This window comes from Crocodylus siamensis, chromosome 11, assembly GCF_052110815.1.
Source record: "Crocodylus siamensis isolate JL-2025a chromosome 11, ASM5211081v1, whole genome shotgun sequence".
NCBI lineage: Eukaryota > Metazoa > Chordata > Crocodylia > Crocodylidae > Crocodylus > Crocodylus siamensis.
In genome coordinates this window covers 66,701,169-66,723,048 of record NC_143405.1, presented here as the reverse complement: position 1 = coordinate 66,723,048, position 21,880 = coordinate 66,701,169, and the positions used below count along the sequence as shown (strand labels likewise).

Below are 21,880 nucleotides of genomic sequence, written 5' to 3'. Positions count from 1 at the left end.
CAGAAGGAGCATGCTGCTGCCATTGGCACTGCTGGGGTTTTGGACAGAGTTCCCCACAGCTGGAAGGCCGAGATGGTGCCAGGCTTTCCTGTTGCATGCTGCTGGGGTTGGCAGGTGCTCTCAGACCTGTAGAAGAAGGCAGGAAATGGCAGCTCTGCTGGGCCCCCACGTCCTTCCCTTCTGCAGCCCCGTGCTGATGTGGTGCCTCCGGTGCCCTGCTGCTCCTGCAGGCTGCAGGTGTCCTGCTGGCACAGCAAGGGGTGCTCCCTGGCAGGAGCAAGCTGTTCTGTCCTGCCTGCCTGATGCTGCTGGAGCCATCGATCCCTGGGATTTCCCTGGACAGGCCATAGTGCTGGGGATGGAGCAGTGCACCCATCTCTGTAGCACACAGCAAGGAAGAGTCCACAAAAATTGATCTAAAGCACCAGCATGAGCCAAGCCAAGCGGAGCCACTCAAGAGAGGGCAGCACCTGTGAGGCACTGGGCCCAGGACCAGCTAGCCTGCAGCACATGCCTCATTCATTAAGTATCCTGAGCAGTCAGAACTGCAGCTGCCTGGGAAAGGATGTTGGAAGAGCAGAGTGGGGGTAGGAAGGAGCCACAGAACCAACGAAAAGAAGCAGCAGGGCTTGGTTTGTTGGCCTGGGCAGGGCAAGCAAGCAGGGACCGAGGTAGGGAGCCAGCAGTACAGCTTGAACCATATGCTTAATAAGGGCAGAGATGGAGGCCGGGGCCACACAAATCCTAATGAGCACTGAGAGCGACTGACCACACAGATCAGCTACTGAGGGGGAGAGAGCTCCAGAACGGCAGCCAGAGATGGGGAGGCTCTAGGCGAGTGCTGGGTGCCAGGGTCCTGGCGGGGCCTCTGGCTGGTGGAACAGGATGCTGCGCTGTCCCTTCCGGCTTCTCCGTGGCCCTGCCTGGGAATCTCTTGGCTCATGGACTCTGGCAAAGGCTGGGGAGAAGGAGGAGGTCCCAGGCTCATATGCATCACTGTTCCCCACTTCTCAACCTGTGGCAGCTCTCAGGCAGGGAGTATCTTATCCCCACCTCGCCCCTGCAGGTGTGGGGCAGCAGGACAAGCTAGCAGTGGCCTGTCCTCCTGTCTCTGGAGGTTGAGAGCACCTGTTCTTTGCTTCAAGTCACAGCATGGAGGTTCAGAGACTTGGTCGCGCATCCTCTCCCTGCTCCTAGCACAGGTTGTGCTGCAGGTGGTTGCAGAGCCCTGGCCTGCTGTTTGTCACAATGTGGGGGCCTGGCACTGATGTGCTGTGTTCATGCAAATGGGGCACAGGAGGAAGGAAGAATACCTGCTTCCCCAGCCCCTGCCGCCTGTGAGCTTGGGACCTGGAGGCTGCCTGTGTGGGTGAACAGGAATCTGCTGCTGTCTGCAGAAAGTGGGTCAGAGCTCAGCAGGAGCCCCCAGGTCTCCAGCAGTCCAGTCCAAGATGAGGGAACTCACTGCTGCAATTGCAGGGCCAGTGCCCAACCCCCAATCTGGCCCAACTGCGTTGCTGCAAAGCACTTCCCAGCACCAACACCCGGGGCCACAGAACTGGGTCGGGGCTCAGCAGGGTGTGTGGAGGCGCTGCTCAGCTTTTGGTGCGTGGGCAGGCTCCCACGCCTGCAGCCTCCAGCTCTGCTAGGGCCAGGGAGCCAACTTACACCTTCCCCTGCTCCACACTGGGCCCCCGCAGTCCAGGGGCTGGGCCACTCCTTCCCAGTCTCCTCCTGACTGGGCAGTTTTTGCGGGTGAAGCTGTTGGCCCAACATTGGTAGGAGGCAAAGCAGGGCTGTGGCCTTGGCAATGCTCTGGGGGGTTGTTTGTACTGAGGGTCATGCATCCATTGTGCCATCTGGCCCCAGGGTAGTTTCTCACCTCTCCTGTTCTCTGCAGAGCTGGGACCTGGTGCAGCAGACGCAGAACTACCTGAGGCTGCTGATCTCGCTCATCAACAGTGATGGTGAGGCTGCACCCCAGCGGGTGGGACGTAGGGCACATTTCCCCTCCCCCTAAGCCCGGCAGGATGAGCAGGCAGCACCCGATCTGGGCACAGTCTGCAGCCCTGTCTGAAGCATCGCTTCTCTGGGGCCACTCATGGGGCCTCCATTCCCCCATGGCAGGGGGCTGTTGCAAGGAGCACACTTACCAGCCCCTCTGCTCCCTGGGGGGACTAGTATCCCAAAAGTAGAAGAGACCGGAAGGGCCCAGGCAGGCCCTGGGCCCAGAACCTCTAAATGCCCAACCCAGCACCAAGTGGGCAAGCGGAGGGCAGGATCTTGCTACTCCCTTCCTGTGACCTGCCCCTAGTGTCCCAGAAATGTTTGTGTGTCCTGCAGGAGGGGGCAGTGTGTCTAGGCCTAGGCCGGCCACTGTCACGCTGCCTCTGGACATGGGCACCATTGTACCGCGCTCAGCGCCGCCTCTCGTGTACAGGTGGGCATGGGGGCCTCAGAGCTCACTGCCCCAACAGCAGGCTGTGTTGTTGCTGCTGCTGCCCTGTCTAACTAGGTGGTGGGAGGGACCTTCGCCCACACTGCTCAGTGGCCCTGTTGGCAGGAGGAGGGGACCCGCTGCTCCTGGGGTGACGGCTGCGTCTCAGCCTCCAGTGAGGATGGAGCTCTGATGGGGCAGGCCAGGATGGGCAGTACTGCTGCCATGCCACTCACCTTTGTGAGCTGAGGTTCCTGCTCCAGGATGGCTGCACGTGTGGAAGACCTGGGCTGCCACATCCCCAGCACTTGGCTGCCTGGGCCGTGTTCCCTCCCACCTGCATGCAGGGTCAGAGAGTTTTCACTGCAGATCTGTCCCTAGCAAGGGGCTCTGTTCCCACTACAAAGCACTCTCTCATCCTCCCTTTCAAGCAGATGACAGTGGGCTCCTGGTGCACTGCATCTCTGGCTGGGATCGGACCCCCCTCTTCATTTCTCTCCTGCGCCTCTCACTGTGGGCTGTGAGTACCCAGTCCGTGCACTCTGGCTTAGGGGTGACAGCTGGGGTGGCTGGTGGCATGGGTCGAAGGACAGCTGGGTGTGCTGCCCTGCTGGCTTGGCGGGTGGAGTAGGCAAGGTGTGCTGTCTTTGGGGTGCTGAGCTGGGCACCTGTGCCTGCACCAGCTGGGCATTGACATGGTGACCTGGCACATGCTCTGGCTGTATGTGCATCAGACATAGGGTCACAGCAGGGTGGACACCTGGCTGGCCCAGCCTGTGGCACTGAGCCTTGCCCATCTCTTTGCAGGATGGGCTGATTCACGCATCCCTGGAGCCTGCTGAGATCCTGTACCTGACTGTGGCCTACGACTGGTTCCTCTTCGGGTAGGAGCCAGAAATCTGCTGAGCGGTGGCTGGTTCCTTCCAGGGCCAGCTCTAGCCTGTGACCAGGCCAGCTGCCTGAGGCCAGAGGATTATAGAAAGATGTTGGGGGAGGCAGGGTAGTCTGTTGGCCTGGAGGTGCTGCCTCTGTAGTGGGAAGGGCTTGCTTACATCCCGGTCAACACTGCCAGTGACCCTGCTTTGCTCTTGCCTGTGTCCCTGGCACTTCACAGCCTTCCCTTGCTCTTTCTAGGCACATGCTGGCGGATCGGCTCAGCAAAGGAGAGGAGGTGAGCATATACTTCAGGCTGGGGGCAGCTCTCAAGCACAGCGCTCACTCTGTCCACACAGCATCCCTCTGAGGAGCAGTCCCCACTGCCCCTTGGGCTGGCCAGCACTATGGGGTTGTGCCCCCAAGGCGGGGGGCTGCCTCAGCACAGGCTGCATCTCAGGGAGTCGGCGCTCATGTTGACTGTGTGCCCTGGCACACATGCACTGAGATGCTGTTTAACTTGGCTCAGGGACATTTTGGGTTCTGGCATCCTCTGAGCCCTGGAGCAGATTGGTCGAGCACTGCCCGGGTTAGCCAAGGCGGCAGTGCTTCAGAGCGATGGTCACACAAGGCAGCAGCTTCAGAGACACGGTGCTCAGCCAGAGAGTAGGGGACCCTTGGGTCACTAGCACACGTGGGAACTTCCTCCCTCCCCCTGCCGGTCGGGGAGTCTGAACCAGCCCAGCTGGCATGCCGGGGTGGGCTCCTGCTTTCTCAGCTGTCCCCAGTCTAGCCTTAGCAAGCTGCTGCTGGGTGTGACATAGCCCCTGGCCCATAAGGCTTTTGCAGCTGGATGTCCTGGGATCGGGCACATCCCCTGGCTGGGTGAAGTGTGACAGGAATGTGCTAGAACGTCTTCTGCGGCAATGACCCAGGGGCAGCAGACAGGAGGCCCCAGAAGGGGCCCTGGCTGATGTTGAGGTTGGGAGGGTCTGGTTACTGCTGGTGTCTTGCAGTCGCCCACCCCAGCAGCAGGGCGGGGGTGTGGGTGGCCCCAAGCCGTAGGTCCCCCTCACCTGCTCTTCCCCCTCCTCCAGATTTTCTTCTTCTGCTTCAATTTTCTGAAGCACATCACCTCACAGGAGTTCTCAGCTGCACCGCCGCCCAGGTGAGGAACCCGCGCCTGCCAGAAGAGCTTGTTAGTGCTGCTGCTGCAGGGAGATACAAGCCCTGGTGTCCTGGCCCACTTTCCCTTAATGTATTCTGTGCTCAGAAGGCTGCAAAATGGGGCCGAGGCCTGGGAGGTGCCGAGGCTGCCCGGGCTGGGAGGAGCTCTGCTTCATGCCGCATCCAGAGGCTTCCTGAGCACAGATGGGCCTTGGAGCACGAGGGCTCCGGGCTGCCTGGGCCACCAGGTGCTGTGTGATCCAGGAGGTTGGGGGCTATTGTACTGCTGAGCAGTGTCCCCTGCTGCTCTGCCAGCCCTCCCTAAGGCTTCTCTCTGCTCTGGGGCAGCCACTGGCTGGTGTTCTCCTGCCCCTGCCCCTGCCCCTGCCCCAGCCCTCCAGCATGCTGTGGCTGTGGCTGGGTCCCTTCCAATTCAAGCCCCATCTGGGGTTGGGGGTGAACCAGGGAGCCTGTTGTCCCTGCCCCTTGAAGGGACAGTGGGTCTCACAGCAACTCTGAGGAGAGCCAGACCATGTTGGGCCCCCCTCCCTGGCCTGGTGGGTGACAGCAGAGGTCTCCATCCTTCCAAGCCTGCCAGGGGCATGAGGATCCAGCTCAGACTAGCCCCTCTCTGGGTCTACACTGTGTTGCTGACTGTTCTTCTGTCCCCAGGCGGAAAACCTTGCCCCCCGGCTTCACTCTGGAGGAGATCTGCATGCTCCGTGAGTACTACCACAGTGCTGGCTGGGTCCCTCAGGGCAGGCCCCTTGGTGCCCAGCATGTCATGTTGGGTCACATCCCTGGCATTCATAGTTATAGAGCAGTAGGGCTGTCAGGGACCTGCAGAGGTCACAGCTAGTCCAACCCCCAGCCTGTGGCAGGATTAGCCCTGTCCAAACCAGCTCGGACAAATCCGTTGTCTAGCAGCTGAGCAAAACCACACGGTCACCGTGACAGCACCAGGCATCACACCCAAACCTGCTGCAGGTAGAGCATGGGGACCATAGTGGCCAATGTCCTGCTGCTGCTGTAGAGGTGGCTAACTTATGTTCGAGAGATCCAAGGAAGAGGCCATGGCCCCCACTACAGATGAAGGCAAAAGCCCCATGGTCTACTGGGTGAAATTCCTTCCTGACCCCAAATATGGCATTTGGCCTGACCCTGAGCAGAGGGGCAAGACCCTCCAGCTTTGTCCCAACAGGAACATTGGTGTAGCCCAGTTCCCATCCCCAGCCTGGGCAGCAGCCAACACCCACTGTCATGGAGAGACTCAAGAACCCCGACATGTAGTAGCGAAGGCGGGGGTGGGGAGAGCAATTCCCTCTGCCCCATGCTACAACCAGCAGAGCCCAGAAGCCTGGGAAATCCCCATAGTAGAGCACAAGCATTGCCAAACCTAGATCACCCTGCCCAGTGGCTGCCCAGCCTCCTCTTGGACACCTCCAGTCATGGAGAGTCCATAGCTTCCTGAGGCCTCTATTCTGCTGCCTCACTGCTCTGACAGTGAAGAAGTGTTTCCAGATATCCAGTCTAAACCTGCTTTGCTGCCACTGCCAGCCATTGGTCCACGTCTCTCTCTGCAGCAAGAGAGAAAAGGTGCTTTCCCTCTTCGGTATGGCTGCCCTTCAGGTTGCATTCCCTTCTGCTCTTTACTCGTCCCAGATCTGGCCCTGGCCAGCAAAGTGGTGGCAGAGGGGGGTGAGAGGCATGCGTTCCTCTGCTCCTCGTTGGAAATCAGTTGTTCGTGTCTCCCTTTCTCAGAGCAGAGGGACCGGGGCAGCACAACGAGCCTGAGCAGTGACTTCTCCCTGGGCATGGAGAGCTCTCCCGGAGTGGTTGGGAGCTTCACCTATGAGGCTGTGGAGCTGATGCCAGCAGGAGCCCAGGCCCAGGCAGCCTGGTAAGAAGCTGGCCTGGCACATAGGCCGTGCCAGCATGGCCAGAACAGGCCTGAGCACCGAGGGAGACAGGTGTCACATGCCCCCACAGTGCCCTGCTTGTGCAGTGTAGCTGATGGCTAGTTGCTGCAGCTCTCCACTCCGGTCAGGAGCCAGGGGGAGATGAGCTGCAAGCAGTATGAATACTGTCAGCATTACAGGACACTGGGGCCTGACCGAAAAGGCAGGAGATCCCTACCTGGGGCTGCCTCCTGCTGCTGGGGTAGGCCTGAGTCCATGGTCAGGGCAGAGCAGCTGTTCACACAGTTTGCTCGCCTGGTTCCTAGATGCGCTAGGACTGGGGACACTCCCTGGGGCAGAGCTGGGTACTCGTGCCCCGTTGGCAGCCCATGCTGCACAGCCGTGCCTGCCCGTCAGGCCCGCCGCTCCCAGCGACTTGGGAAGAATGTGTGTGGTAGAAGGAAGATGAGCAGCAGTTGTCTCCCCTCCCCCACTCCTCTGAGGTGCTGGAGATGCCAGCTGGGTGCAGGGGGATTAATCAGGAATGTAGGTTACCCAAGCAAGCCGCACTCTGCTGTCAACAAGAACGGGGATAAAGCGGCTGGGAATCAATGCAGCCTGGGAGCTAGAAGCTTCCTGCCCCTGGGCTATCCTCCTCGCCTGGCCCTGCCAGACTTTGCCGTGTGGCTGGACCCACTCATGGGAGGGTGACCTGGAAGGCCAGGTCAGGACTCGAGGCCCAGGAGCTCCCTGCTGGGGCAGCATCCAGCTGGCCACTCCTTGGAGCTTCCTAGAGGAGGCGCTGAGCGAAGGACCCCCTGTGTGGCATTGCTAAGACAGCACGGGGCTGTCCTGGCCATGCTGGCCTGAGCCCCCTTCAGGTGGTGTTTCTGGCAGCCTGCCCGGAGAGCCTGACGCTGAGCTGGGCTGGGGATTTCGGAGCCTTTCTGTGGGCCTGCCCTGCTCAGTTTAATTTTGCCTCTCCTCTCCCTGAACACAAGCGCTGAGGCCATTTTACACTGCAGTTAGTTTCAATTAAATCTGGGCCGTGCTGGGAGGCAGCTGAGCTCCTCTGGGTGAGAGGAAGTTGCAGCTGCTGGCAGTGTGGCCTTCTGAAAGCCCATTGCAGTGCGACAAGGGGAGGGGAAGGGAGCTGGCTTGTCGGGTTGTGGGGGAGGGGACCACGTAGTGCCTGGGCTGACACAGGAGTGGTGGCCAGTTTGCAGCCACAGCTACACCGCTGCTCCTGCCATGATCTGCAGCCCTGCCCATCACCAGGGGCATGGAGGCAGTAACAGAGCTGTCAGGATCTTGGTGTGGGGGACTGCACAGGGCACCAGGCGGCATCTGGGCTTGTGCTTTTGGCCATCCCCCCCATCCAAACCACTTGCCTAGGGTGATGCTCTCAGTGATTGCACATCTGCTCTGGCCTTTTTTGAAGTAGGCCATGGACCAGCGTGGCCCTTCCCAGCAGGGAGCTTCTTGGTTGGGCCAGGCTGATGCTGGATGGACCGGCGTGTCAGAGCGTGTGTGTGGGTGGATGGAGCCAGTGGGCATCTTGCTTCTTGCTTGTGTCGGTGCAGACAGGGAACTCCAGCAGAGCAACAGGCTGGCTGGGCAGATCTTGGTGGGCACTGATGGGCCTGGCAGGGTTGGAGGTTGTGATCTGAGCAGCTGTGCTTGAAGCACGCAGGTGAGGCAGCTGTTTCACCCCAAGCTCACATCTTCTGGGCAGGAAGAAGAACCGCTCCTCATCACCATATGCTGCTCTCTGGAGCCGGGTGCAGCTGTCTGAAGACGGGCCAGCTACTATGGGGTCGTTCGAAGCCAAGTCCTCCAGCTCATCCTCATCCAACCACTCTGACCACTTCCTGCGTGTCGAGAGCAGCCCGCTGGAGGTGCCCAGGCCCAGGTGAGCTGCACAAAAGAACAAAGCTCGTCTTGCCCAAAGGGGAGCAGTTGCATCTGCGCAGCTTGGAGCTGCTGTGTTAGGACAGCCCAGCGGGGGCTCAGGTCTTGTCTTTGCACAAGGCAAAACAGAGCAGCAGGCCAGGGCCTGGGGAGAGGAGCTGTGGGAAGCCTGTGTGCTGGGCCTGCAGAGGAGGCTGGGCCTTCTCGCATGCCTCCAGCCTGGCGGGGGACAGTCGATGGCTTGCTGTGAGCCTCAGAGGCAGGGTCTCCAGATTCCCGTCAGCTCGTTGCTGGAGACTGCCATCCAAACCCACCCCGCGAGCACTGCTGACCTTGGGCAGACGTGCCATTAAGGGAAAAGGTTCCCTTCCTGGTTTTTCTTGTTCTCTGTCCCCTGTGGGGTGTTTACAGTGGGGCAGGCCAAGGGCTGAGGGGGCCCTCGGCATGGTGTTCAGCCCTTGCTGCTGGAGTGTGATCCTGTTCTCTCCAAGATGAACCTGGAGGGGTGCCAGGGGAGGGGGGTGGGAAGTAGGGAGGAAGTGCGGTCGGGGAGATGTGCCAGCAACAGCAGCTTCCCTGGTGGCCGGAGAAACAGGCCCAGTTCTGTGGTCTTGTCTTTGCCCTTTGAAGACCTGGGGAGCTATTCCTAGGCTGGTGAGTGAGAGCTGATCCCTGGTCATGGGCACACAACGTAGGAGGGAGAAGAGGGGGGACCTGACATGGGGAATGCAGGGAGGAGGCAAGGTGGGGAGGCTGAAATGGCTGCAGGGTGGGGGGGAGTTGCGAGGGTGACAGCAGGAACCTGGAACTTGTCCCCCAGTGGCCAAGACTTGGCCGAAGCCGCTGCAGTTGGTCTCTGCTCCCCTCCCTCCCTGCCTGCAGCTGGCCTGGAGGAGGATGGCCCAGCAGTGCCACCCTGGATAGGGGCTCCCAGGAGGTGTCAGCAGCTGCAATAGTGACTCTTGCTCCTCCCCATCTGGAAGCCACAAAGCGCCGGCATGGCTTGGGAGCATTGCGCCTCTGGCTGCATCTGTGCAGGTCGGCATCTCATGGGACCCACCTGTGAACTGGCAGCAAGTGTCTCCAGCTGGAGCACTCCATCCTGGAGGGAAGAGGAGGTTGGACTTCAGCACTGAGCTGGAGGGACATGGGGCAGACCTGAGAGGACAGGAGGATGCTGGCATGTGGGTGGAGCTGTCACTGGGACCCACCAAGCAGCCACGTGGAGGAGCAGAGCACGTGGCAGGTGCTGCTGCCGGAACATGCGCGTCTCCATGGTGGTAGCTTCAGGGCAGCATCTGGGGAGGTTTTAAGCTGAGAAAATGACTGCACTTGACTTCTGATCCTGGTTGTGTGGCCATGGCAACAGAGCACTTAGCCACTGCCGCAGAGCAGGGAGGATGGTCCTTCCTGCCAGGCCAGCAGCCACTCGAGGCAGCTAAATATAGCCAGGCAGCATGGAGAGCCCACGTGGGGAGGGTGCTGGGCAGGGGGAAGCTGGCTGCACAGCCCCAGGAGAAGCTCCTACTGGTGTTTCATCAGGATGTCCTTGGGAGAGAGCCGCCACCAGCACCTGGTCAGCACATCCCCGCACCCAGCCGGACACAAGAAGCTTTGCGGTTGCTGTCTTCAGTGAGCCAGCTGGGCCCCTGGACAAGGCAGCCTGAAAGCAGGCCAGTGTGCTGGGCCTCTGAGCTGCTCCCCCTCTGTCCCACCTCCACCACGTGCTGCTTTGCCAGAGTGCTGGGCACAGACCTCTGCAGAGCAGTGGTGGCAGCTGAGCAGGGCAGTCTGTCCACAGGGGCACCCGTGTGTGGGCAGCAGTGCTGCTGGCCCCGGCTCCTTGCTTTGGGGCCAGGACGGATGGGCAAGACGGAGCTCCAGCCTGCGGTGTGTGCTAATGAGATCCGTGCCTGCATCAGGGCATTAGTGCACGCTGCTGACACTAATGTGGATTAGCAAACGAGATCAGCCGCGCCTGAATGGGCTTTGCTAAGTCCTGTTAAACAGACCCGAGTGCGGCGGGAGCCCGACTGCCAGGGATCTATGGACGGCGGTGGTGGGAATTATAAGGGACTATTGTTCTGGCTGCTGCAGCCTGCTCTGCAGCGTCGCTGCGAATAGAGCCAGGCCCAGTCCAGCTGGTGTCTGAGCCTTCTCTTGCTGCTGCTATGGGGCCTGGTAGCTCCAGGCTTTCCGACTCCCGCTCAAGCAGTGTCAGCCGGCATGCATGGAGCATGTTTGCCGGTTGTAGGGTCATTTATGGTTCTGGACTGACTCATGGATTTGGACTTGATTTGGCTTGGAGCAGGGAAAAAAAGCAGTGTCAGCAGCTGGGCCCCACGCTGGGCAGCAACGGGGCTGGACACCTGACTGCAGCTGGGGGTGGATTGCTTGACGCTGGGAATGTTCCAGGGGCTGAGGGTTGGAGCTGCAGCTCTGCCAAGCCTCCCTCTGGCACCTGGGCCAGTGCTAGTGCTGCACCATGGCCTAGCCGGTGCCCACAGAGCCTGGCATGGCTGAGGGTAGCCAGAGCCAAGTGCTGCTTCCCAGCTGCTTCCAGGTGGGCGCTGGGAGCCCCACCACCACCCCCCCCCCCATGCACCAGGTGTCCAGTGTCTGCCTACTCCGCTGATGGGGATGCCAGTGTCCAAGCTCCATTCTAGCTCCTGTTAACCAGGCAGGGAGGCGTTACCCACTCGCACTGCACTGTGCTGTTGCCCAGCCCCATGAGAACCATCCCTTTCACTGGCTGATGGCTCCGTGCATGAGCATTGGTGGAGGGTGGGCAGCAGGCAGGGCAGCAAGGCGTGGCTGGCATGTGTCCAGCTGCCGTGGGAAAGCATCTGTGGTTGTGCCAGCACCTGCTGCCTTGGATCCCTGCTCGTGGGCATGTGTCCATGCGTTCAGCATGCTGCGGGGCATCCTGTGGGGGAGGCAGTGCCTGGGCAGGAGCAACCTACTTAACAGGAGCCATGTTGGGCAGCAGCTGCCAGGCCTCAGCCCGCCTGGGGAGCCCACAGGTGCTGTGGCCCATGCCTGTGCGCAGGCTCGGCACCGGGCTGCTCTTTGCTCGCTAGTCTCACACTAGCCTCTTACCTCTGCCCTGCTCGTGGCCCGACAGCAGTCCCCCTCCTGCCCCTATCCCTGCCATAGACCTTGGTCTCCTCTGCCCACAACTGAGAGCCGATCTGCCTGGCCCTCCCCATCATGCCCGGGCGCCTGCTGTCCTAGATCTGTGGTATTTGTGTCCCAGGGGCAACTGCAGTTCTGATGTGGTTATGGGCACCCGGGTCCTTGGGGAGATGAAGGGAACAGCAGGCCCAGGCTGCTGGACACCCCTTGGGCTCACAGCTTGCAAATGGTGATGTGTTTATATGAAAAATATTGGCCCCACTGGAGGTCTGGGAAGCTGAAACTCTTGCTGCAGAATTTGGGGGGGGGGGTTGCAACTCAGGGAAGGGCAGCTCTTTTGGGGAGGGGCTGCTCTAGGTGACTCCCAGCAAAATCAGCAGTGCTTGATGCCTCAAACCTGGCACCTGCACGTGAAGGCACTTCCCAGGCCCTTGGGAGCTCTGAGCCACCGCCGCTGGTCCCCTGAATTGTAAGTCCTCGGGGGCAGAGGCTCTTTCTGTCTCAGTCTCTGGAGACGTGGCTGTTGCAGGGCCTGTGCTGCCCAGAGTTTCCCTGTCTCCCTCTCTGAGCTCTGCTGCTGTGAATTAGCAGCAGCCAACAAGCCTTCAGCCAAGCCTGTGGAGGCCCCTGACCCTGGCAGGGAGGAGGAGGAGAGCTAAGAGCCAGGCAGGCTGGGTGGGAGCTGGGTTGTGGCTGCCTGGGGGCTGTTCAAGTGCAGTCAGTCTTGCCTCCTTGCCATGCATCTCCTGCCTCTTCCCTCACACCGTTTGGACGTCAGGGGTCCTCCCAAGGCTGAAGGGGCCCATGGTCCCCAGCTGTAGCTGCCTCAAACTTGGCATAGACAGGGCCTTGGCTCGTGCTGCTAACGCTTAGGGGAACTGGAGGCATCCGTCTCTGGCCGCCTGCAGACAGAGGAAGCATCTCCACCATGTGACCCTTCGGAGCTCAGCACGGGCAGCTGTTGGCTGCAGACCTGGAGATGCCAGCGGTCATGGGCACAGTGGAAAAGGAAAGGCCCAGGGACCTGCTGCCATAGGTTTGCTTTGCCTCTGCGCTGCCCAGCTCCCTGCCACAGCGTGGGTGGCACCACCTGATGCACGCTGCTCTGCAGGCCCTGGAGGTTTCGTTTGCTCCCCAGAGGCCAGGGCCATGAAGACTCTCAGTCAACACCGCCTTGGCTCTTCAAGGCTTTCACTCATGTCTGCCTGTCTTGGTGGGAGGCTGCATGCCCAAAGCTACATCCCCTCCCTCAGCTGCTGTTCCTGTCCTGATGAACATCTCCCAGCTGGCCTCTGCCACACCACCCGTCTGCCAATGCATGGATGCACAGCATCGCTGGACAGGGCACGGGTGCAGCTGCTCCAACCCATCCAGCTGTGGTGCCTCGAGGCTAACTTGCTTCCCAGTGGCAGCCGACACGGGGATGTTGTGATGTCTCCCAAGCCGCCACCTCTGCTCTGAGGCACCGGAGCCGCCACGCTGGTGCCTGTCCTTGGGGCCCTGCAACCACAGGAGGATGTGAGCGCAGTGGCCACATGCCCTTTGCAGGGTCAACCTGTGCCTGGTATTCAGGCAGGATCTTGCTCATGGCTTCACAGACTCGTGCATGGCCTCTGCTTCTTGCTAGCTTTGCCCATGTGGCTCACGGAAGGACTTGCTTCTTTACGGGCCACAGACAGCTCGGCTTCTCCTCTTGCTGTTGGAGGAATGGTCTGACTTACGCTCCGTGCTGGCACGGCTCATCACTGCAGGCAGGATGCCGTTGTCCGTGCTTGTGGGCACGCCGCGCTGGCCAGCTGTGCAGCTAGAGGCTTGTGGTTACTGGCTTGACTGACTGCCCCATCTCCCCTCTCTCTGCCCCAGATCAGTGGACTGTTCCCTGCCTGGCTCCTCCGTTTCTACAGACTTTGGCAGCTGGCAGCTGGTGTCGGGGTGTGGCAGCATTCAGGAGCAGGCGGTCCTGAGCGCAGACGCCTCCCTCCCTCGCAGCCTCCTGGACGAGCTCCCTAGCAGCTGCCTGTAAGTGCACCAACAAAGCCCGAGGCCCTTGTGTGGCTGGGTCTGTGACCGTGGCCCGCAGGGCAGGCCAGAGCTGTGTTACCACCCTACCCCCGGGTCCCTCCCTGCCCTAGCACGCACAAGAAGAGGCTTCTGCCAGGGAGCAGCCCACAGGGCACTGAGGAAGGTGCGTACCTGAACGCTGAGAGCTACTGTGGCCTCCTGTGGCTGTGTCTGGTTGGGACCTCAGTTGGCGAGCGAGCTGGGCGGGTCGGCCTTTCCCCAGCCCCTCGCCTCCACCTCCCAGCCACGACCCAGACCTTGGAGGACTGGGGTTCCCCGCTCTCGCTCTGCCTGGACTTGTCCGACCAGAGCGATGGCTGTGCCCTTGCAGGGGCTAGGCCAGGATGCGGTGCCGAGTGCCCAGCATTTGTGGCCTGGAAGTGTTAGGAAGCAAGTGGTCCCTCAAGGGCGAGATCCTGCGTGGGACTTCCAGGAATGCTCTCCTTCCTCATTGTGGGCTCGCTGCCGGGCTGGCTGCTGCAGTCTGCTGCTGCCCTGTCAGCTTGTCCTGTGCTTGATGGCAGCACTGCCCCTGCCTTGGCACAGGCTCAGCCCAGGCCTCAGGGAGCCTCCAGCAGGGGTGTGCAGATGAGAGCAGGAGACGTGGACAGTAGCGGTCTCCCAGGAGTCCTGTCAGCACAGGCAAGCTGCCCAGCAAGAGTGACCCTCTGCTCCCTGGGCCACAATCAGCTCCTGCGCCTTGTTGAGCACCAGCACCCAGCCCCACCGCCAGCGGCTTGGGACATGGGCCAGAAGCCTAATGAGTTGCTGCTGCCCCGGTGGCGTGGGGACGAGGACGGAGCATGCCAGGTGTGCAGCCTGGTGAGCTGGAGCTGTCTGCATGCGCTGCCTGAGCCTGGGGCACAAGTGAGAACAGCTGCAAGCGTCGGGGCCCTGCTGCGGCTGCAGGGGCTGGTCACTGCTGGAGCCCAGAGCCGAGGATGCATCCAGCCACAGCTGCTGCCAGGATGAGAAAGACGCCTCCTCCCCCCTGCCCTTGACCTCTATTAGCCCCCCCTGCTCCTAGGAAATCTTGGCTGAGACTGGCCTGACCTGCCCCTGCTGCAGGCGGCTGCTGCTTGCAGTCCACGTGCTGGGCCACCCCGCTGCTGACGGCAGACTGCCGGCCTGCCACAGAGGAGTCCTGCGGGTGATGTCTCCCAGCTGGGTCCACGGTGCGGCCCCTCTGTGCAGCTGCGGGCTGTGGCCAGCTCTGAGCAGTGCTCGCCTCTGGTGCGGACGCCGCCTGTCTCTGGCCGAGTCGCTCCCTGTGCCACTTCCACGGCAGGCGGAGGTTTCCTAGCTTCTGTTGTGCTGAAGGTGCATTTTTTTGATCTCTGTGTCCCATGCTGGTTCCTAGGAAACCAGGCTCTAGTCTGGGCTCGCGGCTTCCACTGTTCTGCACCTGTCGCTGCCCCGGGGCTGCCGGGTGCCCTTAGTGCCTGCATGGTGCCCAAGCCCAGCGGGGCACAGAGCAGCGGGCAGCCAAGGGCCTGGAGCGGCTTGCGGGTGGTGCCACCACAGGGCCAGGCCCTCAGGCTGCCGGCCATGGAGGGCAGCCACCCCTCAGAGGCCAGCAGACCGAGCAGCTGCTGGGGGAAGCAGCCCAGGATGCAGGGCTGGGTAAACAGAGCCCCCGGTGCTGCCTGGGCATTGCTTCTCAAGCCTCCCACCATCTCCTCGCTGCCGCTTCCGGAGGGAGCTGCTGGCAGTGGGTGGCTGACACTTCCCTTCCGACGAGCTGTGCCAGGTTGCAGCCCGGGAAGGCTTGCGCGTGCCCTTGGAGCAACCTCTGCAAAACCTCTCCAGGGCCGGGCTGCGCAGCGTCTTGGAGCCATGCTGTCCTTACCGCTGCGCCATAGGGCCTGCCCCCAGCGAGGCCTCTGGGTGGGGGGCTGCCCGCAGAGGCGCAGGGCAGCCCGTGGGGGCTGGAGCCGGCAGGCAGGCCTGGCTGCACAGGCCGCGGCGGGAGCTCAGAGCCGGCCCCGGCCCTGGCGGGGTGTGAACGCGCCTGGGCTTCCCGCGAGCGGGGGTGGCGGGGCAGGGCTCGGGCCCGCGGCCCGGTGGGGGCTGCTGACCGTCCCTCTGCCCATCTGTCTTGCAGGCTGGGGCCCAGCAGCGACCGCGCAGCCCGGCTGGAGGAGGTGCGCGCTGCCTTCCTGGCCGCCTACAGCCGCACGCTGGGCCTGCGCCCGGCCGCGCCCGGCCCCGCGGGCACCGGCGGCATCGGCAGCCTCCTGGAGCAGCTGGCCCGCGGGGTCGGCCTGCGTGGGAGCGGCGGCAGCAGCACGTTGTGAGCGGGCCCGCGCCCCCTTGGACTGGCTCCAGCGCCCCGGGGCCGGCCGGGCCCGTGTGCGGGCGGGGCGGTCGCGGCTCCGGCCCGGCGGCAGGTGCTGGCGCAGCGCTGAGTAAAGAGTGTGCCCCGGCCCCGGCCTCTGCCTCTGCCTCGCCTCCGAGGGGTCGCCCCGGGCGTGCGGGTGGGTGCGGGGGACCGTGCTGCGGCGGTGGGCGACGGCGCCCGCGCTGCCGGGCCCGGGCGCGCAGCACATGGCGCCTCCGGGCGCCCCGCACGTGCCCCGCGGAGCCCGGCCCGGCCGCTAGACGGTGCGAGCGCGAGCGGGAGCTGCCCGGGGGGGCCGCTGCGTCCCCGCCCGCGGAGCGCGCCCCGCACCCGCCCTAGCGCCGCCCGCCCGGAGCAGCCCCGCAGCAGCGGCACCGGCGGAGCGGCGCGGCGCGGCGCGGGCGGGCGGGATGGCGGCGCCGGGCGGGCGCGGCGGCGCGGTGCCGGCCACCAAGGTGGAGCTCAGCGTCTGCTGCAGGTGAGGGCGGCCGCCCCGGGGTGCGGGGGCCAAGTGCGGCCGGGCAGCGCCTGGACTCGGCGGCGGCCCGTGGCGGGGGACCCCCGGCTCCCCCCGCCCCGCCCCGCGCGCAGCCCGGGCCGGGGGTCGCGGCCGAAAACAGCCCTGTCCGCGCTGCCGGGGTTGGGCTCCGGGACCCCGGCGTGAGCACGCTCCCGCGGCGGCCCCCGACACGGCCGGACCCGTCCCCCGCCGGCTGCTCCGCGCCCAGACGGGCCGGGGCCGCCCCGAGCGGGGCCCGGGGGCAGCGGCTTGGGGACGGCGCCCCGCCTCGAGAGCAGCCCCGGGCGCCGCCGCCGCTGCCCCCGGGCCCCGCTCCGCGCCGGCCGCGAGCGCTCGGGCCCCTGCAGCCTGGCGGCGGCGGCGGCGACGGCCACCCCGGGCGGGCGGGAGCAGCTCTCCCGGTGCCACGCGGCTGCACGGAGGGTGACGGAGAAGAGCCCGGGCCTGCCAGCCGCCCCCCGGGGCACAGCTGGGGCTCTGCGGGCTCCGCGTGGCGGCGCCGGGAGCCGGGCTGGGGGGCTGGGCAGGGGCCCCTGAGCCGGGTTAGAGGCCAAGCCATCCTTCCGGAGGAGCCTCCGGCCTGGCTGAGGCACGCCCCGTCTGTCCCCAGGAACCTGCTGGACATGGACACCTTCTCCAAGTCCGACCCCGGTACGTGTCCGCAGCCGCGGGCCGTGCCCGGGGTGCTGGGGCCCCGGCACAGGGATGCCGTCCTCCAGGCGGGAGGCACCGGCCTCTGGGCGGCCCCCTCGGGCCCTGCCCCGGCCGGGGGCAGCTGCGCCGTGGCGGGGGCCCGGGGCGCCCTGCTCAGCCGCGCTCTCCTCCCGGCAGTGGTGGTGCTGTACGTGCAGGGCACTGGGGACAAGGACTGGAGGGAGGTGAGTGACCCCCGGGCTGGCGGCTCGGGGCGCTGGCCAGGCCTGGCCCAGCCCTGGGGCTGCTTTGCGTGGGGCCGCCCCGTGCCCCGGCACAGCCCCTGTGCCTCTCCCGGGCCCGGGCCGGGAGGTGTTGCCGGGGTCTCAGGCCCGTGCGGGAGCCCCGCTGGGCGGCGGGCACCGACCCCAGGCATCCGGACTAGAGCGGTGCTGTGGCCCAGCCCCCGGGCACGCGGGCAGCGGCGGGGCCCGGCCGCACCGCCCACACCCCCTCGCCTGCAGTTCGGCCGCACCGAAGTCATCGACAACACCCTGAACCCCGACTTCGTCCGCAAGTTCGTGCTGGACTACTACTTCGAGGAGAAGCAGAACCTGCGCTTCGACGTGTGAGCACAGCCGGCCCAGCCCCTCCTGCCCCTGCCAGCCGCTGCCCTCCCACGCCTCGCGCGGCCGCGGCACCCCGCAGCCCCACTGCTGACGGGCCCCGGCGGGCCACAGAGAGCTGATGTCCTGGGGCCGTCAGGTGCTCAGAGGAGTGGACAGGGCAATGCGGCCCCCGTCCTCTGGCCCCGGGGGCTGGGCGCTGCAAGCCCACGGGCTCCGGGGCGCGAAGGCAAGGGGGGACAGCCTGTGCCCGCCTAGTCCCGCTGCGGCATTCCCGGCTTTCCTCTCCCCCTCCCAAGCTACAACGTGGACTCCAGGAGCAGCAACATCTATAAACACGTGAGTGCAGCCCCGTCTCCAGCCATGCAGCACGCCCGCCAGGTCCCAGCTCGCCTCGCCGGGGCGGGGGAGCCCCGGCCTCGCTGCCCCGGGCCCGGGGCTTGCTGGGGTCAGCGGCCCGGGCTGGGCTGAGCGCTGCTGGCGGCCACGGCTGCTCCCTCGGCTCTGTCCTGGGGGCCGCTGTGGGGGGAGCCCGACCTCCCCACGGTGCGGCTCAACCCCGCTCTGTCTCCCCGCTGCCTGGCGCCGGGACCCGCAGAAGGTAGGTGCCTGCAGCGGGCAGGCGGGGGCGGCCCTGGCTCAGATGGGCCCCGTCTCTGCCGGGGGGGAGGGAGGGAGGGGGCGGGCGTGGGGTCCCACGGGGACAGGCCCCGGGGCGCTGCACGCGGCGCTCAGCCCCGAGCCGTGCCCGGCGCAGGACTTCCTGGGACAGGCCTTCGTGGCGCTGGGCGAAGTCATCGGGTCCCGCAGAGGCCGCCTGGAGAAGGCGCTGACGTGAGTGGGGCGCCGGGAGCCCGGCGGCGCGGCAGCGGGGGCCGTGGGCTTGCCCTGTCGCCGACAAGACCTTCCTCTCCCTGCGCAGCGGGGTGCCGGGCAAGAAGTGCGGGACCATCGTGGTGCTGGCCGAGGAGCTGAGTAACTGCCGGGTGGGTGTGAATGCGCTGCCCTGCGCAGGGCGCGGCCGAGGGCAGGGCCTGGGGGAGCTCGGGCGCCGCGGGGCGGGCGCGGGAGCGCGGCCCCCGGGCGCTGACCGGCCTCCGCCCGCAGGACGTGGTCACCATGCAGCTGTGCGCCAACAAGCTGGACAAGAAGGATTTCTTCGGGAAGTCGGACCCCTTCCTTGTCTTCTACCGCAGCAATGAGGACGGCACGTAGGTGGGGGCCGGGCCGGGCCGGGGGCTCCCGCGCAGCCGCTCTCAGCCCGCCCCTCTGCTGCTGCTCCGACAGGTTCACCATCTGCCACAAGACAGAGGTGGTGAAGAACACGCTCAACCCCGTGTGGCAGCCGTTCGCCATCCCCGTGCGAGCCCTGTGCAACGGGGACTACGACAGGTCGGGCAGGGCCCGGCCGCGCCCCAGCAGCACGTGCTGCCGCCCGGGAGCGCCCGCAGCCGCGGGGGGGGGGGGGGGGCGCGGCGCCCGGGACTGAGCGGATCGTGCTGGGGCCGACGCCCGCTCACCCTGGCTGGCTCCTCTGTTCCAGGACGGTGAAGATCGACGTGTACGACTGGGACCGCGATGGCAGGTGGGGCGTCCCCGGGGCCCTGCTCTGGCCCACACCACGGCCCCCGGGCCTCCTGTTGCGAGCTGCCCTGCCCGCTGAGCGCTCTCCTCGGGAGCACGGGGCTGGTCTCACGGGGTGGAGAGGAGCCGTGCGCGCGGCTGGGTCACTCCCCTCGCACAACCGCTCTGCCCCCAGCCACGACTTCATCGGGGAGTTCGCCACCAGCTACCGGGAGCTCTCCCGCGCCCAGAGCCAGTTCACCGTCTACGAGGTGAGGCCGTGGGCCCCGTCCTCCTCCTGCCGGCATGGGGCGGGGAGCTGGGGGCGGGGGCTGCTGCCGGGGCCTGACCACCCCTCCGCACCAGGTGCTGAACCCCAGGAAGAAATGCAAGAAGAAGAAATACGTCAACTCGGGGACGGTGAGTGCCCCCGGCTCCCCGCTGTGCCGTGCCTCGGCTCGGGGGGCAGGGCTCTCCGGGGAGCCGGGCGGGGCGGCCGGGTCTTTGCGGTCCTGACCGCTCCCCCCGCAGGTGACCCTGCTCTCCTTCTCCGTGGAGTCCGAGTTCACCTTTGTGGATTACATCCGTGGCGGGTGAGTGGCGGGCCGGGCTCCGCACGGCCGGCGGCCGCAGGGCTGGGTGGGGCCCGGCCGGGCGGCAGGGGAAGGAGGGGCTGGCAGGGTAGAAGCCTGTGGGGGCCGGGCTACACTCTCCCCCCCACAGGACACAGCTGAATTTCACGGTCGCCATCGATTTCACGGCCTCCAACGGTGAGTGCAGCGCGGCGGGGCGGGGACGGGCGGGCTCCACGCCTGTCCCCGTCCGTCCGTGGGTTCCCAGGCAGCCGGGGGGGAGCCCCTGCACACCTGGCCAGGGATGCCCTGGTGCAGGGCAGGATGCGCCCCCACACAGGCCCTGGGGCTGCCCCTAACCGGGGTGGGGAGCCCGGGCTGGGGGGCGGCGGGCAGGCTGCCGGGGCTGAGGGGCCACGCGGTGCCGGCAGGGATCCCGTCGCAACCCACGTCCCTGCACTACATGAGCCCGTACCAGCTGAGCGCCTACGCCATGGCGCTGAAGGCCGTCGGGGAGATCATCCAGGACTACGACAGCGACAAGCTCTTCCCTGCCTACGGCTTCGGCGCCAAGGTGCCCCCGGACGGCAGGATCTCCCACCAGTTCCCCCTGGTACGAGGCGCGACGGCGGGGGCCCTGTCGGGCAGGGAGGGGCCGTCCTCCCTCCGGCTCCGCCGCGAATCCCAGGGGCAGGAGGCGCTTCTGGACACGGGCACTGGGGACAGCCTGGGGCTGCACCTGTGCACCCGCGTGCACCGAGCCCCCACACGCACGCACGGGCGGGGCGTGCGTGTGCACGTGCACACGCAGCTCCACGCCGTCTCCCCTGGCAGAACAACCACCCCGAGGACCCGAACTGCGCGGGCGTCGAGGGCGTGCTGGAGGCGTACTTCCAGAGCCTGCGCACCGTGCAGCTCTACGGGCCCACCAACTTCGCCCCCGTCATCAACCAGGTGGCTCGGTGAGCGCGGCGGGGCGCGGCGGCGAGGGGCGGGGCGGGGCGGGGCGGCGCGGGGCTGCCTGGCACTGCGCTCTCTCTGCCCGCGCAGGGCGGCGGCGCAGGTGACGGACGGGTCGCAGTACCACGTGCTGCTCATCGTCACGGACGGCGTCATCTCCGACATGCTGCAGACCAAGGAGGCCATCGTCAGCGTGAGTCTGCCGGGGCCGGGGCCGGGGCCGGGGCCGGGGGCGCCTCCCTGGGCGCCCGGTAACGCCGCCTCCGCTCGCAGGCCTCCGCCCTGCCCATGTCCATCATCATCGTGGGAGTGGGCCCGGCCGAGTTCGAGGGTGAGTCGGGCCGGGGCCGGGGCCGGGGCCGGGGCGGTCGGGGCCGGGGGCGCCCGGGCGCGCTGACCCGCTGTCCCCGCAGCCATGGAGGAGCTGGACGGCGACGACGTGCGCGTGTCGTCGCGAGGCCGCTCGGCGGAGCGGGACATCGTGCAGGTACCGCGCGGGCGGGCGGGCGGGCGGGCCGGGCGGCGGGGGCCGCGCTGACCGCCTCTCTTGCAGTTCGTGCCGTTCCGGGACTACGTGGACCGCGCCGGGAGCCAGGTGCTGAGCATGGCGCGTCTGGCCCGGGACGTGCTGGCCGAGGTGCCCGAGCAGCTGCTCAGCTACATGCGTGCGCGCGACCTGCAGCCGCGGGCCGCGGGCCCCGCCGCGCGCTAGCCCCGCCCGCTGTACCGCCCCCGCCCCCGCTGTACCGCGCAATAAACCGCTCCATCGCCGCCGCCGCTGCCGCCTGCTTGGGGGGCGGGGCATCGCGCCGCGGAACGCGCCCCCCCACGAGCCCGCGCGTATTGGCTGTGCCCGCAGCTTCGACCACGCCCCATGGCGCGGATTGGTCGCTCCACGGCGGGGGAGAGCGCTAGCCCCGCCCGCCAGCGCTGATTGGCCGCGCCGCAGCGGAGCAGGTTGCCAGCCCCACCCCCGGGCGCTGATTGGCCGCGTTGCGGCGGCCCCGGGCGGGGGTGTCCTCTCGCGCTCCTGAGCCGCGCAGGAGCCGCCTGCGATTCGCGGCCGCAGATTCGCCTCGCGCGGCCCGGCCCGGCCCGGCCCGGCCCAGCCCGGTACCCCCGCGCCGCTCCCCCCCCGTGGCCTCCGGGGCGCCTTGCCCCACCCCGCCGCCGCCGCCTTGCC

The 21,880-nt window shown here is 66.0% G+C and overlaps 2 protein-coding genes across 8 annotated transcripts in view; both read left to right on the top strand.

The window, feature by feature from the left end:
• MTMR14 (myotubularin related protein 14) overlaps nucleotides 1-15,908 on the top strand; it is a 31,572-nt gene extending 15,664 nt beyond the window's left edge. The window contains exons 10-19 of one of the 4 annotated variants that reach the window (XM_090021666.1): nucleotides 1,901-1,967; nucleotides 2,872-2,957; nucleotides 3,245-3,321; nucleotides 3,572-3,608; nucleotides 4,408-4,478; nucleotides 5,150-5,199; nucleotides 6,239-6,377; nucleotides 8,111-8,287; nucleotides 13,285-13,440; nucleotides 15,587-15,908. In XM_090021666.1, coding sequence (XP_089877792.1) covers nucleotides 1,901-1,967; nucleotides 2,872-2,957; nucleotides 3,245-3,321; nucleotides 3,572-3,608; nucleotides 4,408-4,478; nucleotides 5,150-5,199; nucleotides 6,239-6,377; nucleotides 8,111-8,287; nucleotides 13,285-13,440; nucleotides 15,587-15,779 — 1,053 coding nt within the window. In that variant the 3' untranslated portion in view covers nucleotides 15,780-15,908. Of the gene's footprint in view, nucleotides 1-1,900; nucleotides 1,968-2,868; nucleotides 2,958-3,244; nucleotides 3,322-3,571; nucleotides 3,609-4,407; nucleotides 4,479-5,149; nucleotides 5,200-6,238; nucleotides 6,378-8,110; nucleotides 8,288-13,284; nucleotides 13,441-15,586 lie in introns of all 4 variants that reach the window. The other 3 variants (XM_090021665.1, XM_090021668.1, XM_090021667.1) reach the window with 3 other exon arrangements.
• A 136-nt stretch (nucleotides 15,909-16,044) lies between these two features.
• CPNE9 (copine family member 9) lies at nucleotides 16,045-21,731 on the top strand. 4 transcript variants are annotated; one of them, XM_090021679.1, is made up of 20 exons: nucleotides 16,045-16,301; nucleotides 16,954-16,994; nucleotides 17,175-17,221; nucleotides 17,501-17,604; nucleotides 17,902-17,941; nucleotides 18,201-18,436; nucleotides 18,525-18,588; nucleotides 18,710-18,813; nucleotides 18,890-18,994; nucleotides 19,146-19,187; nucleotides 19,362-19,437; nucleotides 19,532-19,585; nucleotides 19,697-19,758; nucleotides 19,889-19,935; nucleotides 20,169-20,350; nucleotides 20,572-20,699; nucleotides 20,788-20,890; nucleotides 20,971-21,028; nucleotides 21,111-21,184; nucleotides 21,251-21,527. In XM_090021679.1, exons 1-20 carry the CDS (start codon nucleotides 16,234-16,236, stop codon nucleotides 21,407-21,409), a joined length of 1,794 nt encoding a protein of 597 aa, XP_089877805.1. In that variant the 5' UTR covers nucleotides 16,045-16,233; the 3' UTR covers nucleotides 21,410-21,527. The 4 variants fall into 4 exon arrangements, 3 of the variants coding, with proteins under 3 accessions (XP_089877805.1, XP_089877807.1, XP_089877806.1); XM_090021681.1 differs by having other exon boundaries at nucleotides 18,360-18,436; nucleotides 21,251-21,526; XM_090021680.1 differs by lacking the exon at nucleotides 19,889-19,935 and having other exon boundaries at nucleotides 18,360-18,436; nucleotides 21,251-21,731.
• Nucleotides 21,732-21,880: the final 149 nt, after the last annotated feature.

What these genes read in the sequence shown, in the direction of transcription:
- CPNE9 (XM_090021679.1), top strand. Translation starts at nt 16,234, where the DNA reads ATGGCGGCGCCGGGCGGGCGCGGCGGCGCGGTGCCGGCCACCAAGGTG. An exon ending in GCAGCAACATCTATAAACAC is followed by an intron (nt 17,942 to 18,200) that starts GTGAGTGCAGCC and finishes CGGGACCCGCAG; the next exon opens with AAGGTAGGTGCCTGCAGCGG. An exon ending in GCCAGTTCACCGTCTACGAG is followed by an intron (nt 19,438 to 19,531) that starts GTGAGGCCGTGG and finishes CCTCCGCACCAG; the next exon opens with GTGCTGAACCCCAGGAAGAA.